The sequence below is a fragment of the Watersipora subatra genome, chromosome 11, assembly GCF_963576615.1.
Source record: "Watersipora subatra chromosome 11, tzWatSuba1.1, whole genome shotgun sequence".
NCBI lineage: Eukaryota > Metazoa > Bryozoa > Gymnolaemata > Cheilostomatida > Watersiporidae > Watersipora > Watersipora subatra.
The window spans coordinates 25,886,332-25,902,519 of NC_088718.1; the positions used below are offsets into that span (position 1 = coordinate 25,886,332).

A 16,188-nucleotide genomic window follows, 5' to 3' on the forward strand; every position below is an offset into this window, starting at 1 on the left:
GTTCAACACGCCTCTCACCGCGACCTCTCGTGAACAAAGAAGTAGAACGTGAATCACGACGTCATAAAGGTTACGGCGGTCGTATCGATGTTAAAATACTGTTAGGAACGGAAACTTATATTCTAACAAAAGTGTAGCGTTTCTCCACCGAAGGCAAGCGGTGTTTACATTATTTGATTCGTGGAATAGATTTTTAATTACAGCATTTTTTATTCATAGCTTGATAACTTCTATTTAGTACAATAAATATTGTTTTAAGCTTTGTTGAGAGTTCAAACTTACCAAAGTTCGTGCAATATAGTGTAGGGAGTTAGGTAGTGGCGTTAAAAGCTAATCATGTTGATTGTGTCCATCCTTATAAGGTTTTATTGCATAATCAACGGTCTGTGTTTCACAAATACCACTCAAGACAGTTGTCTGTAAATATGATTGCAACCCCTTAAGGTAATTTATCTTAATCCCTTAGTTTATTTGTCTCAGGGATTTAGATTTGTCTCTTTTGAAAATATTAAGCACTCACACCAACTTCACTATCTTCCTAAAGAAAAGACGTCCTAACAATTCGGCAAGCATATAATATGATGAACTTGTTAATAATTCTAAAAAGCTACACGGGATCACAAAAAGCACCCTTGGGATAGTAAACAGGAAGTAAAAAACGTTTTGCTAAAACAACAAAGTAGGCTAATATTTTTGGTATTATTGACTAAAAATCATCATATTTGTTACAAAATAGGTTGTTTTTGTGCGAGTTGACAAAAGATCTCTTACTGAATTTTTTCCTGAACTTTCATACCCAAGTTAATCTTGATTTCTACTGCAGGTATTTTGTATTTTATTACTGTATTTCTAGATCAGATAAAGACTGAACTATTTTGTGCAACATCAAAACGACCTGCCTTAAATAATGGTAGAAAAAATTGAAGAGTTATGAGTTTCAGTCACTTGTAATATTTTACGATAGTGACTTAGCACGGTTTACAACAAAGCATGTTAGAGCTGAAATATTTTTCATTTATTGTTTTGTCCAAAGGAATTTGTTTCAGGAAGAAACCACCCGAATTTACATTAGTACTAGCCAAATGGCCGGCACTGCGCGGGTAGTAGACTAATTACCTAATGAATTTGAGTAACTTACCTGGAAAGCTAAATCTTTACTAAAACAATACCCTCCTTCTGGGCTAGCTTAACAATTGTTACGCGTAATAGTCAACAGTGCTAATTATTAATCCCAAGCAAGTGCTTTAAGCGAGTGTTTTAACCAGTGTAATGACTATTTGCCCAATGATCCGTTGTATTCTGTGTAGCTTAATGGTTAGGCTACACAGATCCCCTCTAGATGGTTAGGCTAGATAGACCCCCTCTAAATCTGGAGGTCTTGAGATCAAATCCAGTGCTGTGCACATTTTTCATTGCTAGATTTTAATTATTATAACTGAACACAGGGTTTAACAAAATGACCAGCACATAGATTTATATATATAGGTTAATGGTTGGTGATACCTAATAAATATAACCAAAGCTCCATAAATACATTACTCTAAATTGTATCAGGGTTATCTGCTTTTTAGTCATTTTCACTGTCACCTTGACATCCCCTTTAAGAAAGCCCTACTAACAAGATGTTGCATCGCTTTGACAACTTGCTGATCTTAAATACATTTAACTTTGATGTCATTGCTGTGTTTGTAACAGGTATAATCATTGCTTATTAGCTCACCTCTTAACAACCTCTCTGGCAAAAACTGGAGATGTCTGGGGTGATGATGGCTCCGGCAGGAATGTCAGTGGGCACAAGAGTAGTACGAGGCCCTGATTGGAAGTGGGCTACACAGGATGATGGGGAAGGTACTTGACATACATGAATAAGTTCTTGTCGACAGTCTCCTTTTTATAGTTTCTTGTCTACCACTTTTTTTTATACAAATGAAAGTCATTTTATTTTCATTTTTTAAATCTAGCTATTCTTCATTGAGGTGTCGTTTAAGCAAAACCAGTCTGTTCAATATTGTTGTCTCCTTTATTCCTCAGGATGTTACACGCTTCAAGTTTACAACTTGATTTATACTAGTTTTTAAAGTATCATAATTTATCAGTATTTCTGACAGCACTTAGTAATTGTTTTCAAACATGTTTTTACGCCAGCTTTCCAGTAAAAATCTTACATTTCTCAACCAAGTCGACCCATTGCAACAGCAGTCAGGTGTTAATTGATTAAAGGCTAAGTTATAATATTAGCGGAATGTCCGACGTTGCAAGGGTATTAAAAATCAGCTTATAAGCAGTGATAGCAATGCTGCACTTATAGAGTCAGCTTATAAACAATGCCACTTACTATTAGCCTTGAATATTGCCAATGGCTAATTTAGGTAAGCTAGTTATCTACGGCTATTACTAATACGTATTAGTAATAGCCGTAGATAACTAGAGTGATGTTGCGCAGTAACGAAGAGCGGTAGCTTGTTTTAACCCACATAGCGACATATATTGCCCAATGATTCCATCAATCTTGTGTAGCTAAATTGGTACGGAATTTGCCTGGTGAACAGGAGGTTCCGAGATCCAATCTTCCGTAATGCGGGTTCTTCATTTCAAGATTTTAATAGCTCCAACTGGACCTACCGAAAGACAGAGACACAAACTTCAAGATTTATACATCGATTAATATACAAAATATTATATAATTTATCTATAATATTCGTATGATTAAGAGTGGCTTGTTATGACACCACAGTCTATTCACTACGCAGTGATGTTGCGTGTTGGTTCACTAATTCCGGTAATTAGTTCACTGGCTCCTAATTCACTTTTTACTGTTGCAAACTGTTTCAAGTAAACACATTTTTTGTACAGTCCCTGGAAAACACAATTTTTTATTTTTATATGGTCTATAGATATATCTATAGACCATATAAAAATTTACAAAATATACAAAATTTATTGATTTTTCATATATGAAAAATCAAAAATTTTTAAATTTGTATAAAATATTCTTCATAAAAGTAAAGGTCAGCGTCACGTTGGTACAAAATATTGCCACTTACAAATTGACAACCCATTGTGGCACTTTAAACTCTTTCCTTATAACAAGCTGCCTAGTTCAGCTCGGCGAAGTGTTTGCGTATGGCCAAGAGCCGCATGGTGCAGCTTTAGTAGGCTACATACAAATTGTTTCTGATTAGTTGCTAGTTAATTTCGTAGCCTATCAGGTCTGTATTTAAACAAAGGGAAACAAATATCTGCATCTGCTGAGCCAATAGAAAATATGTTTACAAACCATCCAGAGCATAGTTTCGCTTTGCAACATCTTTATTCTTTGTCACAAATCTTTCTTAGCAATGACCGGTCATGTCAGATGCATTACAGCTATGAATGTGTGTGTAATTTTAGATCTACAGACAATAGGTGACTTCTCTTGAGCAACACTACTGCTGATAGTGGTTATTATATTTTTAGCGGTAATAATAATGCCGTAAGCTGTGATAATATTGATAGATTGTTGACTCAGACATGCTCATGATTGTAGCGAGAAGGGATGAAAAAGTGTCCAAGCTCATTCTGCAACACATTTATGACATTTTTATGGCATAGGCTGATGTAAAATTTTATGCCGATTAATTTGGTATTAAAAGATTTGTTGATGATCATGTTGTTCAGCAGTTATGACAGTTTATATGTGCCCTTATTGTAAAGAGCAGTAGTAAAGAAACTAGTAAAAACTGCCTCTTAGTAAAATAATTAATTTAGTGGGAGAGAGGGAAAGAGTTGAGCCGTTAGATACCTTAGCAAATATATTACTATGGCTTGCTGGTCTTTTGTCAGCATTAGTAGATTGGTCTGATGACTTACATGCCTTCAACCCTTTTGATTAGCTTTCGGACACCTCTGCTGCAATAAAGCCAGCACTTTTATCTGATACTTCATTAGTTTGCAAAATAAAGACTTGTTTTTTTCCTTAAACTGGCGCTAACCTTTCTCATCAACCTGCCATTTTGCTTTCAATTAATTAATTGTAGGTCATGTGGGCACTGTGATAGAGATTGGTAGACCAGGGAGTAAGACTTCTCCTGACAAGACTGTAGTCGTGCAGTGGGACTCTGGCAATAAGACCAACTACAGAGTTGGTTACCAGGGAGCATATGATTTGAGGATATATGACAACGCTCCTGCAGGTACATAGTCACTTTTCTATTGTAGCGTGAGCCATGTTCACTTCCTTTTTGCTACATCAACTAGGATTGGTCTGCTCTTCCGTAATTCACTGCGCACATAGTGTATTGAATGCTTTTTATTTATTATTATTTACGAAACTAGCATTTCTAACTTAGTAAATATATATATATATATATATATATATATATATATATATATATATATATATATATAGATCTATTTACTAACGTATGTAAATATATTTACTGCACATGTATATATATATACATACATACATATGCAGTAGAAATTCCCACATTTACGTTATAGGAAGTTACATTATATCAACAATAAAATACATGTAAATTGTCTAATCCATTCTAACATCGTCCAAAACTCACTCATTTGGCCTTTCCAAAGGGAAAAACTAGACTTAACTTTTTAAGTTAAAGACTGTACAGTAGCTGTAGTATTAATGGGTTAAAGACTATACAGTAGGAGACTGTAGTATTAATGGTTTGTATGAGCAAGTTTCTTATCACTTTCCCTCGGTTTGTGGTTCGTGATCACGGTAATTTCACAATGAGTTAGGGGGAGCGTACAACTTCAATGTACATATACATATACACAATATATACACAATATACATCAGTTCTTTTCATTTCTTCTAGACAGCAAGCTCTATTCTACAAAAACATACTGCAAAATATTTTATGTCTAAAATGACATACAAATATAGCACTGCTATATGTATTAGGAACGGTGTATGTATGACCATCCATCTATCTGCCGCCAGATTTTAATGTTAGGATAGAAGGTCGCTTTCGATAAGACTAAACCTCATGACATTCAGCTTGGTATACTGACACGCCAACATCTGCACCAATGATAAGCTTGAAGTATTTCAGAATTATTGCCCGGCTACTTAATTTTTGTGCTCTGTCGACATACCTGATAATCTCTCATACCAGAACTAGATTGCCTGTCTACTAGTATATATAATAGGGACCTCTCATGACACACTAGACTGCCAGTTTACTAGGATGTATAATAGAGAGCTCTATACATCGTTTTCTCTTTCAAGTGCGACAAGAGAGTAAGTGATATTTTTAAGATCAACTATGAGATTCTTGTTACTCAAATTGAATTTGAGAATTTGTACCGACTTGATACTTTATGTTATACAGATTCCTTTACATTGTACAAAGCAAACTCTGCTTAAATTCTTTACGTTCTGTGAAATTTACGTTATAGAAGTATACTGTTTACGTTATACGTTATAGGAGCCTTTACGTTGTACGGTATACAAATTTACGTTAATTTACGGTATATATCGATAGGCGCACAAAAGAGGACATATCGTAAAACCTCTATTTGAACGCCATGGCGCTCTATTTTTTAACCCTTCTCCTGTAATGGTGTTTTATTAGAGAGGACATTCCAATAGAGAGCGGCTTTGTATTTTTCAATATTAACTCTTTTATGCTCATTGCTTACATTTTGCACTCTCCTTCGGGTACAGCGACATTAACCATGTTTGATGCAAGAAATCTGCTAACTTACCTCCAACTTGTCGGAGATCTCTAAATGAATATGCATGGTAAAGCTGAGACATATCTCTATCAGTTGATATCTATTGCCTGCGATGATATTATATTGCATGTGTACTGCTTTGTAATTTGTTGAAGCTTTCAATCTTTCGTTTCATTTGTAATTTCAAGGCATATTTTTATTTTATAATTAGGCTTATATTTAACAATGTTGCATGAAACTCATTACACTCATTGATATGTTTGCTACAGTTTGCAGCCAAAACTGGCTTTATATGTGCAATAGAACAGGAGTTATGAGCGTGGATCCACTGTAAGCCGAGTTTAGATGACAGCAATGATGCTATAAAATATAATGCTCTAAATCTGCATATTTATAAGTTATACATAATAGTAATCTATCAAATGATACAAATATATATTCAAAAACAAGTGAACTAGACAAACCATATTTATAATACCCGCAAAAACAAAAATTAACCTTTTTTGAAACAAAAATATTTGAATCAGTTGCTTGGCCAGTTGCGTTCTGATTGTTGCTTTCGTGTAGAACCATTTCATCTTTTGGCTTTTCAATACCTTCCACAGTGTCTTTTGATCTCAATTTTTCTTCTGCACTGATGAACTAGTCGATATTAGCATTCAAACAAGTTTTTAGCAAAGCAAAACTTTTACACGTTGCTATTTGGAAAAAGGTTTCGTGAAAATAATGATAAACCTTTAGCCGCATGCGCGTTAAACACAATACTTAACCTGAAAATTGTAGTACAGATTCCATAGTAATTGTAAACCGTTTTTAAGTACGTCGAAGTATTAAGGCAGCTTTAAACAAGGAACTACTATTAACCTGATACAGTTATTAATCATTTCTATGGTGTTGCTTTCAAAGTTTGAAACAAAACCGTAAGCTTTGGAGTTAGAAAACGGACTTCGATACAAACAGTAGCCACGAAAGAGTCAATCGTTCCGGATGTAACCTAGTCATTATTCGTACCGGTTTGTGGACACTTTTCTACTGATCACTTGCTATTATGGGTTTTAAAGATCAGAGAATGTCAAAGCGGCGTTCAATTAAAGAGTGGCGCTCTATTTCTCAACTCTTCTATAGTGGTGTTTAAATAAAGAGTGGCGCTCTATTTCTCAACTCTTCTATAGTGGTGTTTAAATAAAGAGTGGCGCTCTATTTCTCAACTCTTCTATAGTGGTGTTTAAATAAAGAGTGGCGCTCTATTTCTCAACTCTTCTATAGTGGTGTTTAAATAAAGAGTGGCGCTCTATTTCTCAACTCTTCTATAGTGGTGTTTAAATAAAGAGTGGCGCTCTATTTCTCAACTATTCTATAGTGGTGTTTAAATAAAGAGTGGCGCTCTATTTCTCAACTCTTCTATAGTGGTGTTTAAATAAAGAGTGGCGCTCTATTTCTCAACTCTTCTATAGTGGTGTTTAAATAAAGAGTGGCGCTCTATTTCTCAACTCTTCTATAGTGGTGTTTAAATAAAGGCAACATTAAAATAGGAGGTTTTACGGTAATTTGCAATATCTTTATACGGACAAACAAGTTACAAATGATAAAAAGGAAATACAAATGTCTGACTTGTTAAACTCCAAATTTGGCAGTTTTTAATTTGTATTGATTGTTTTTGAAATGTGTATTTTCCTCCAGAAAAAGAAAGATATGAACCAGGGCAGTGCGTTTACAGTTCAGCTGGCTTTAATAAACATACTGGTTAGACAGACAGGTTAACTGATAAGACAGCTCCAGCTGACTGATTTGTGTGCTGCAGGGGTGAAGCACCCGAGTGTCATCTGTGATGGCTGCTCAGAGCAAGGCATCGCGGGCATCAGGTGGAGCTGCAGTAAGTGTAAGGACTTTGATCTCTGCAGCGCTTGCTACTCCGCTGGCAAACACGACAACACCCACGTATTCCTCAGGCAGATCACCGCTAATTGCAAGGTGAGTTCTCCGGCCACCACTTGGGTTGGTAGGTTGAGAGCTGTTTTACATGCCGTTGAAAGTAGCACGAGTTGTCAAAATACACTATGTTCACAGACATTTGTTAGCTTTTACGTACTATCATCTTGCTTTATTTGTTGACAAACATTGATGATATCCCTTTTGAGATGTTATAAATTGGCTAGAGCTATGCGCTGCTACACAGTAATGCAGTTACTAAAACTTCTAGACAGGTTGCTAGCCCTAAGGCTATTGGACATAGAATTCGGGCTAGATTGCTGATTGGCATCCATATTCCTTTTACATCCACAGTACATGTATGTTTGTATATCTGTGAATGATGCTAAATCTCAAGCCACAATGACTCCTTTTTTCCACTAATTGCCAAGCATGTTGAAAGCTTGCTTTTTACAAACAAAATTACCCTTGGAGATATGGCCCTAACAGCACCAGCATTTTTAAGGTCTTGCTGATGCCGCAGAAAGGGTGTGCTGACTATTAATGCTGATTTTTTCTATGTTTGCATTGTAGAGTAATATCTTCCCTGTAGTCAGTCCAAATCCTGCAGTTTATTGCCATTTGCTACATGTAGCCTAGGTAGCTACAGTGCATGTCAGTAAATTTGTAAGAAACATTAGCAGTGTTTAGGACTCAAACCGGTAACCTACGCAAAGTTTACCATGCCATTGGTTGGGTCATTTGCCAACAAGGTATCATAATATGTATTGTTAATCTCTGGTGCGTTCTTTTTATGATATACCTGAAACTGTTTTACATACTTGGTTTGCTGATTTTTCTCCCGTTTCTGTAAAAAACTTGTATTCTTATTGGCTGGATTGTCAGCCCTCCCTCATAACCAACGGTACAAAAGGTTAACAGTAAGCATACACTTGCTTCATGCAGTGGGTATCGTTGCTGGGTCTTGCAGCTAGACCGATAGTGATCTGTAACTGGTTGATTTTATTCTCCATTATTTATCTATAGGTCTAGTCAAGTGCCATATATGTATATATCGCATATCATATATTATATATACATATAGTATACCACATTATCAAAAATTGATATGGCTTCTGTAGTTCAAAGTTGTTTAATTTGGTTTAACTTTAGTACATATTTCTGAATTAATGGCATTTATCACATATTATTGGTTTAGTACTTGTGGAATCCCAGCTATAGCCTGCTGAGTATGTTATTTCCATCGCACAATCTTTGTGGCTTGAGGGTATATATAGTTATTGATTTCAGTTCATGCAGGTTCATTTCCTTATCCATGTGTGAGCAGCTGAGCTTACCAGCAGTGTTAATCTGAGTTCACAGTGTTCACTGCTTGCGCAGAGATTCTGACAGAAAACTGACGGAGAGCATATTTGAACATTGGTGTGAAAGATATATTACATAAATTGATATAGTTGGTTTGGTGAAACTTTATCTCCATGCTTGATCAGTGTGAGCTGTGGTGGTATGTGGGTGTCCAATGCAATAATCATGATGGCATGTGAGTGTTCAATGGAATAATTGTGATGGCATGTGGGTGTCCAGTGGAATAACTGTGATGGCATGTGGGTGTCCAATGGAATAACTGTGATTGCATGTGGGTGTCCAATGGAATAATCGTGGTGGCATGTGGGTGTCCAATGGAATATTTGTGTTGGCATTTGAGTGTCCGATGGAATAACCATGATGGCGTGTGAGTGTTCAATGGAATAACTGTGATGGTATGTGGGTGTCCAATGGATTAACTGTGATGGCATGTGGGTGTCCAATGGAATAACTGTGTTGGCATGTGGGTGTCCAATGGAATAACCATGATGACATGTGAGTGTTCAATGGAATAACTGTGATGGTATGTGGGTGTCCAATGGAATAACTGTGATGGCATGTGGGTTTCCAATGGAATAACTGTGTTGGCATGTGGGTGTCTAATGGAATAACCATGATAGCATGTGACTGTTCAATGGAATAACTGTGATGGCATGTGGGTGTCCAATGGAATATCTGTGATGGCATATGGGTGTCTGATAAAAGCAGGTTTTAGACCCATAAGTTTTCTCCTTATCATATATAGGCATACCGAGATTGCTTGTAATCTATTTCATCCTGTTTTGCATGGCTGGCTCCATAATCTTCTGACAGTATTTATTGTTATTGATATATGCTAGGAATATGCTGTATCTTTTTACAGTGTATTGTTTCCAACGTATTGCCTGTTACACAATCATCCACCCTGTTGGAATATGGCATAAAAACACTTCGATATAGTTCCATAAGTAGTATGTTCACAAGAAGCTGTTTCTAAAAATCTACCAAACGTATCCTAAACCATTTGCATCTGTTTTCACTGATGATTTCAGGTCATGTAAACCTACAACCGCACAGTTTAGTATTAACACCAGCAAAATACGTCTATTATCAGCATAAATACATCTATTGTCAGCATAAATGCATCTATTGTCAGCATAAATGCATCTATTGTCAGCATAAATACATCTATTGTCTGCATAAATACATCTATTGTCTGCATAAATACATCTATTGTCAGCGTAAATGCATCTATTTTCTGCATAAATACATCTATTGTCAGCATATTTGCATCTATTGTCTGCATAAATACATCTATTGTCAGCATAAGTACATCTATTGTTTCCATAACTACATCTATTGTCAGCATAAATACATCTATTGTATGCATAAATACATCCATTGTCAGCATAAATACATCTATCATGTGCATAAATACATCTATAATTGTCGTGATCATCGTATAACATCATGATACAACTGTTGTTGATCTGTCAGTGAAACAAATAACAAGAAAAGTAATACTTTCAGCATATTTTGGTAGTTGTCTTCTCTAGAAACATTTGCAGAGTTGTCCATGGAGCATGCCATAATACACACTCTTTGTCTGCACTATACTGCACCTCCAATATTACTGTTTTCCAAGTTTATTACTGTTTATTGTTCTCTTAGTGAAATTAAGAAGGAAGTTAGGGTGTTACCCAGAATCCATCTTCTTGTTATGTTGTTATCCTATCATCTGGCATTTATCTAGGAGCTGTTCATCTTTCATCCTTCATGACTCACTTTTCTGTTTATACTGTTTACATGCTAATATGGTGTAGATTGACTGAGGATTGGATGTTTGCCAGTATTATAGGCTGCAATGTTATAGCAAGTGATTGTGCTACTAGAATAGATAACAGGAAATAACGATGCATTTACTAAATGTCAAGTATAGCTTGTCATTGAAGATGGAATTCTCTTGCTTTTCTGTCAAATGTAGCAGGTGTTTGGTTCTAATAACTGCAGTGTGTTAAGAAATGTTGTTTACTACTGCACTCAGCGGCAGTCAGAGGGATTCTCTCATTTTTTCAGCCTACCAAGGTTGGCAAGAGGCAGGGATGTACTGTCCTGGAGGCGAAAGGCATATTCCCTGGTGCCAAGGTAGAACGAGGGCCAGCTTGGGAGTGGGGCAATCAGGATGGTAAGTAGGCTATAGATTCTAGATGTTTGCAAATCATACGCTAGAGTTGTCATTGTCACGTAGAAGACGACTTCCTTTAGTTCTTTGCACACATTATGTCTTTGGGCACAGCCGGTTTGGCTAGGCAATGTTTCGTGTTTTTCCAGTAATATTTAATAAGAGTTGACAGCGTTGTAACATATTTATAAGCAATATACTAATGTATTTTACTTGCTAATCTGTCAGCAAGGAATATTTTTAGTTTTAGTAAAATTACCTCCCAGTGTGTTAATGGCTTCTTTGAAAACTTTCTGATAATCTTACATTTGGTATGACAGTGTCTTTACACCAGGACGATTTAAGGGAGTTGCTTCCACGCTGACAACATCTGTTTGGCGTAAAACAAAAATGGTGATAAAAACAGTGTTGTCCCAGTCACTCAAAAGCTTCGTTTTTGAGCTTTTAAGAGCTTGTAATCACATTTCCACATATTTCGTACCTACTACACAGCAGAGTAGGACATGGTGAATCTTTTGATACCAAAGAACTGTAATGTAAATTTTGTTGCAAGTAAACATTTAAATAGAAGTGGCGTGCTATTAAAGGGCGGCGCTCTATTTTTCAACCCTTTGCCCATAGTGACCCTCAAATAGAGGCGGTGTTTGAATAAAGGTAGCATTCAAATACAGGCTTTACTGTACATATTGTACTTGTTAAAAATTAGTAATAAATTAGTGTACTAGAAATTCCCCTGTCATACAGCCCACAACCAAAGTGATAATGGAATAAAAAGGTACTGCTGGTTGAGAAATGCAATATTAGCAGTCAAATGGCACTGCAGTGCAATAGGAGAACTGCAATGGTAGCTGCAATGGTAGCTGTAATGTACTGCGTGTTATTATGTACAACAAACAGCAATAATGAAAGGAAAATATTACATGTTTATATCTCTCCCCTGCAATAGGAGAAATGCAATATTAGAAGTAAAATGGCAAGCTACTGTGTAATATACACAGTTTGAAAGTTGGTTGTGTTGAAGGTGGAATGGTTTTGACAGTGATCTGTAAGGCCACTCATTTTTGATTATTAGGTTCACGGATCCGCCGTCGCGAGATAAAAACTACCGCTGAAAAAATAAAAAGTTTATGTGTACTTTTATTTTTATTTGAACCGCCGAAACTTGCAATTTGTTGATTAATGTTTTTTTTTGAAAACGTAACGTTAGATTTCTTGTAACCAGGGCCGTATTGTTCTATGAGGCAGCCTCTGGCTGCCTCATAGAACAATACGAGGCAGCAAAATTCTATGAGTGCGTTCTATGAGGCAGCAAAATTTCAGCACCCAGAGCGGCCAAACGGTGATTTTCTTGTTGTTTAGTGTCGACAATGCTCGAACGAAAGGTGCGAACGTATCGTGCAGAGCCCGTTTTCAGGATATTACTAGTGGTTGCAAACCTAGCGAATCCATTTCGACACCATTTTTACTGCTAAGAAAGGAATGGAAAACGGACTTTTTGGTTTTGTCTGTTCTGGATTCACATATTTAATGATAATGATTAAGTTGAAATGTGCTAGACGCTGTTGAATTGACGAAGAGTTTTGATTTTGACGACTGCCATAAATTCTGGACTTTTAAAACATTTACTTCCACTTAAGATGAATATTTTGATAGTTATGGGAAGCCAATTACGGGATAATGTAGAATAATTCTTGGTTGGCTTTACTAGCCTTATTGCAGTTTGACGAATTATTCTGACGATAGTCACTTGACCGATTACAATTTGCAAATTGTATTTGAAATGTTTTCTTTATCATTACTATTATTGTTATATCGACGCTGCGCGAAGCAGCTGTGTTTAGAACTATCTTGAAACTTTCAAGCAAAAAAGAAATTTGTTCGCAGCTTTCTTCTTATTGCTCATATATCGAGTATGCTTGCTAATTTCTTCACACTATCTTTACGTGAAAACATCTACTTCATTGCAAGGAAATCAACTCAAGATTTTCTGGGGCTGCATACATGTAACAGCTGATTTAAACTTTTTGTAATTTTGTGTGTTTCTTTTTTAATATCTGCTTGACAAGCTCTAGTCACGTAGTATATGTCTATAATTTGTTTGTTTAGTGAGCTATGTTATTATCTATATTTGCATGGAAATATTTATTTGTATAGTTTTTTGTATATATATATATTATGTATGTATGAGCGTGCGTGTGTGTGTATGTATGTCTATTTTATTTTCTAATTTCGACATTGAAAATTTGCCATTAAAAAAACAAAAAAAACAGGCATTGACATTTTTATTTCGACCGACATACTCTAAAATGTGTTGAAAAAATCCGTGAACCTAAAAATAAAAAATGAGTGGCCTAACAGAAAGCAAGCATTAGCATTCACGTGTGTCTGGAAGTTTTCTGCAATCTGGAGCAAAATAAAGAAATGTTCTTGTCATAAAGGGGCGTTGTAGTTCGGCCCTAGCTTCTACATAAGATGTAAAGAAATTTGGCTAATGTTCTAGATAATTTAATGAAACCTTCGGTAATTGGACAAAAAAACATAGGCTGATAAACTGTGTACCAAATTTTCGTACCCGTAAATTAATATTGCAATGTCATAATGTTACGATTTACCGAAGGTGAAACAAACGGTCTACGTTTATTACAGAAACCTTCGGCAATTGGACAATGCCAAAGACTGGTGAAATGTGCACGTTTTTCTACTATCTGTCGCACGGCTTTATGGGCGTTTTGTTGGCCGGTCTTAATTTTGATTAAAAAGGCTTGTCAGGTTTTAATGGCGACTTTAGGCCAAATGAATCTTTCTAGTTGTGTATCATCCGATCAGATGGGTAAGTTTTAAGATATTGTCGACAATTTTCAAAGACTTGGTAACATATTTAAATAGGTGTATAGGTGTTTTGTATCATTATTATAATTAAACGACTCCCAAGAAAATAGGTTAAATTTTTTGATGGGATTTCGGTACAAGGGTTTGGGTATGACTGTTGGTGGATACTTTTCGGGAGTTGTGTGCACATATGCATTTATCATAAAGCTCCCAAACACACTCGCTTCGCTCGTGTTTGGTCGTGTGATTAACCTTAGTAATAATAGTTAACTTGGTAACTAGCTTTGTTGTAATAGTCATCATTTTCTTACTTCTTTCTTTAACGTCATTATCAAACTGGGGGCAAATGACTAACGAATTAAAGTTATGCATGTGGTTATATATGTAGTTATATACGTATAATGAATTAAAGTTTATAGTAAATATTATGTTAAATGCTAAAATGCGCGATAAATTTTCACTTTCGCTTACTTTTCACTAATTTTCATTTCACTCACGCAATATCAACCGTTTATAAAACACAAACAATGCTGAACTGAGAGGGAGAGCGAGCATCATATCTTTTTCAGGCGTTGTCGAAGTATTTCGAGGAATATTATCCTTCATTTTTTTGACGTCATCAATTCGTCTGCACATGTTCTCGTTCGCGGAAATTAAATATTTGTAGACAAACAATCGTCATTCCCGTTCACTTTACGTTATTGAATAGAATTTTTGCTGTTATTTCGATATTATATCGGGATTCTCTGGAAAAAAAGTGTTCAACGTTTCTATACAAAATTGCGAACAACATCGTCGTTCGCCAAAATTAATTGCAGAAGCTTCATGTTTTCAATGATAAAGTTGTCCACAAAGATGGCAAACCACAATAAATTGACGTCACAAAAAAAAAGAAGGATATCGGCATTTTCGTGATTCCGGCGTATTCGTCACACCGACCACCCAATTGAAGTTAGAGAGACATTTTGTTGATGTCATATGGCCGAAAAATGCCGTAACGAGGGAACGAAAAAACATCGTGTTCCACATCATAATGCGAAGAAACTGTAAAACAAGGACATCATAACTCGGGGTGAACAGTGTGGACGTTGCATTTCATTGACTAAAAAAGTGCGCCATTTTGTACAGTCAATATTTGAGTTAGTTTGGTGTAAAGTCTTTGCAAAAACATTTCAAATTATAAATCGACTAGAAGCCTTTCCTACCCTCTCAGAGGAAACACAACTCCAACAAATCGTCCTGGTGTGAACGCACTTTAAAAACGAAAGGTAGCTGAGTAGCTACTGAGTCATTACGTATGCGTTTCTGATATGACTAAATCAACATTCAAAATGAAAGCTGATTATGATTTGCCCTGATTCTTTTATCTCGTTTTACAAAGGAATCAAGCGAAGTTACATTACGCAACGTTAAAGCATAGAACAGCCGATTGTTGTTGGTCTTTTTAGATTATATTTTTATCGACGGAAGTGTGTTGTATAATCGAAAATGCAGCCGCTTCTAGCACTCTGATCTCACAAAACTGGCTGTTAAGGTCCTGTAGTCCGCTCATCTGGAACCAATCGTTTTAAAAAAATGTATTTGCTATTCATCCAAGTGGGCTTAAGTGTTCAGTACATTGGTAGTAGGCTATGCTACACATAGGAATTCAGTTTCCCCGAAGGTTAGTACATACTATATCATCGCATGTCACTGTTAATCCCCACAGTACTTCAGTGATCGTCTGTGACAACATTGTTCACACTATTACAAACCCATCCGTGTTTACATCAGCAAATAGTCTGCGGCATAACATTCTAATTATACAATGTGGTCCAAATGTGGAAACAAAGAAATACTAGCCCAGATCACCATCACCGAAGTGGTGCACACTGCACAGGCTGTTGTGGATGCTTGGCAAACTATTGGGAGTTTGACAGTTGAAATCATTCCCGATATATCCGCATTGCCTTGACGATTTCATCGGTTTACGGTACACATTGTCAATGAATAATCACTGAGAGGACAACTCCGTTATAACCATATCAGCACTTCTCTAGCGAGACAAGCGTGTGCAATGTCTAGCTGAGGAATAATTGATAACCCATGTACAATGAATAGCATTGTGGTTTGATGTGTAGATCAATGACTTTTCAAGTGTCATGTCGTTTGAAAATTGTATGGAGGAGGAAGCATTGTGAAAAGTTATCACTTTTGGCCGCTGGCTGATGCAGTTGAGT

At 36.2% G+C, this 16,188-nt stretch overlaps 1 protein-coding gene across 1 annotated transcript in view; it reads left to right on the forward strand.

Annotated features, from left to right (window-relative positions):
* Positions 1-75: 75 nt before the first annotated feature.
* LOC137408766 (E3 ubiquitin-protein ligase MIB2-like) overlaps positions 76-16,188 on the forward strand; it is a 46,911-nt gene continuing 30,798 nt past the window's right edge. The window contains exons 1-5 of the mRNA XM_068095349.1: positions 76-153; positions 1,716-1,848; positions 4,017-4,172; positions 7,487-7,656; positions 11,035-11,143. Coding sequence (XP_067951450.1) covers positions 1,752-1,848; positions 4,017-4,172; positions 7,487-7,656; positions 11,035-11,143 — 532 coding nt within the window. The 5' untranslated portion in view covers positions 76-153; positions 1,716-1,751. The remainder of the gene's footprint in view (positions 154-1,715; positions 1,849-4,016; positions 4,173-7,486; positions 7,657-11,034; positions 11,144-16,188) is intronic.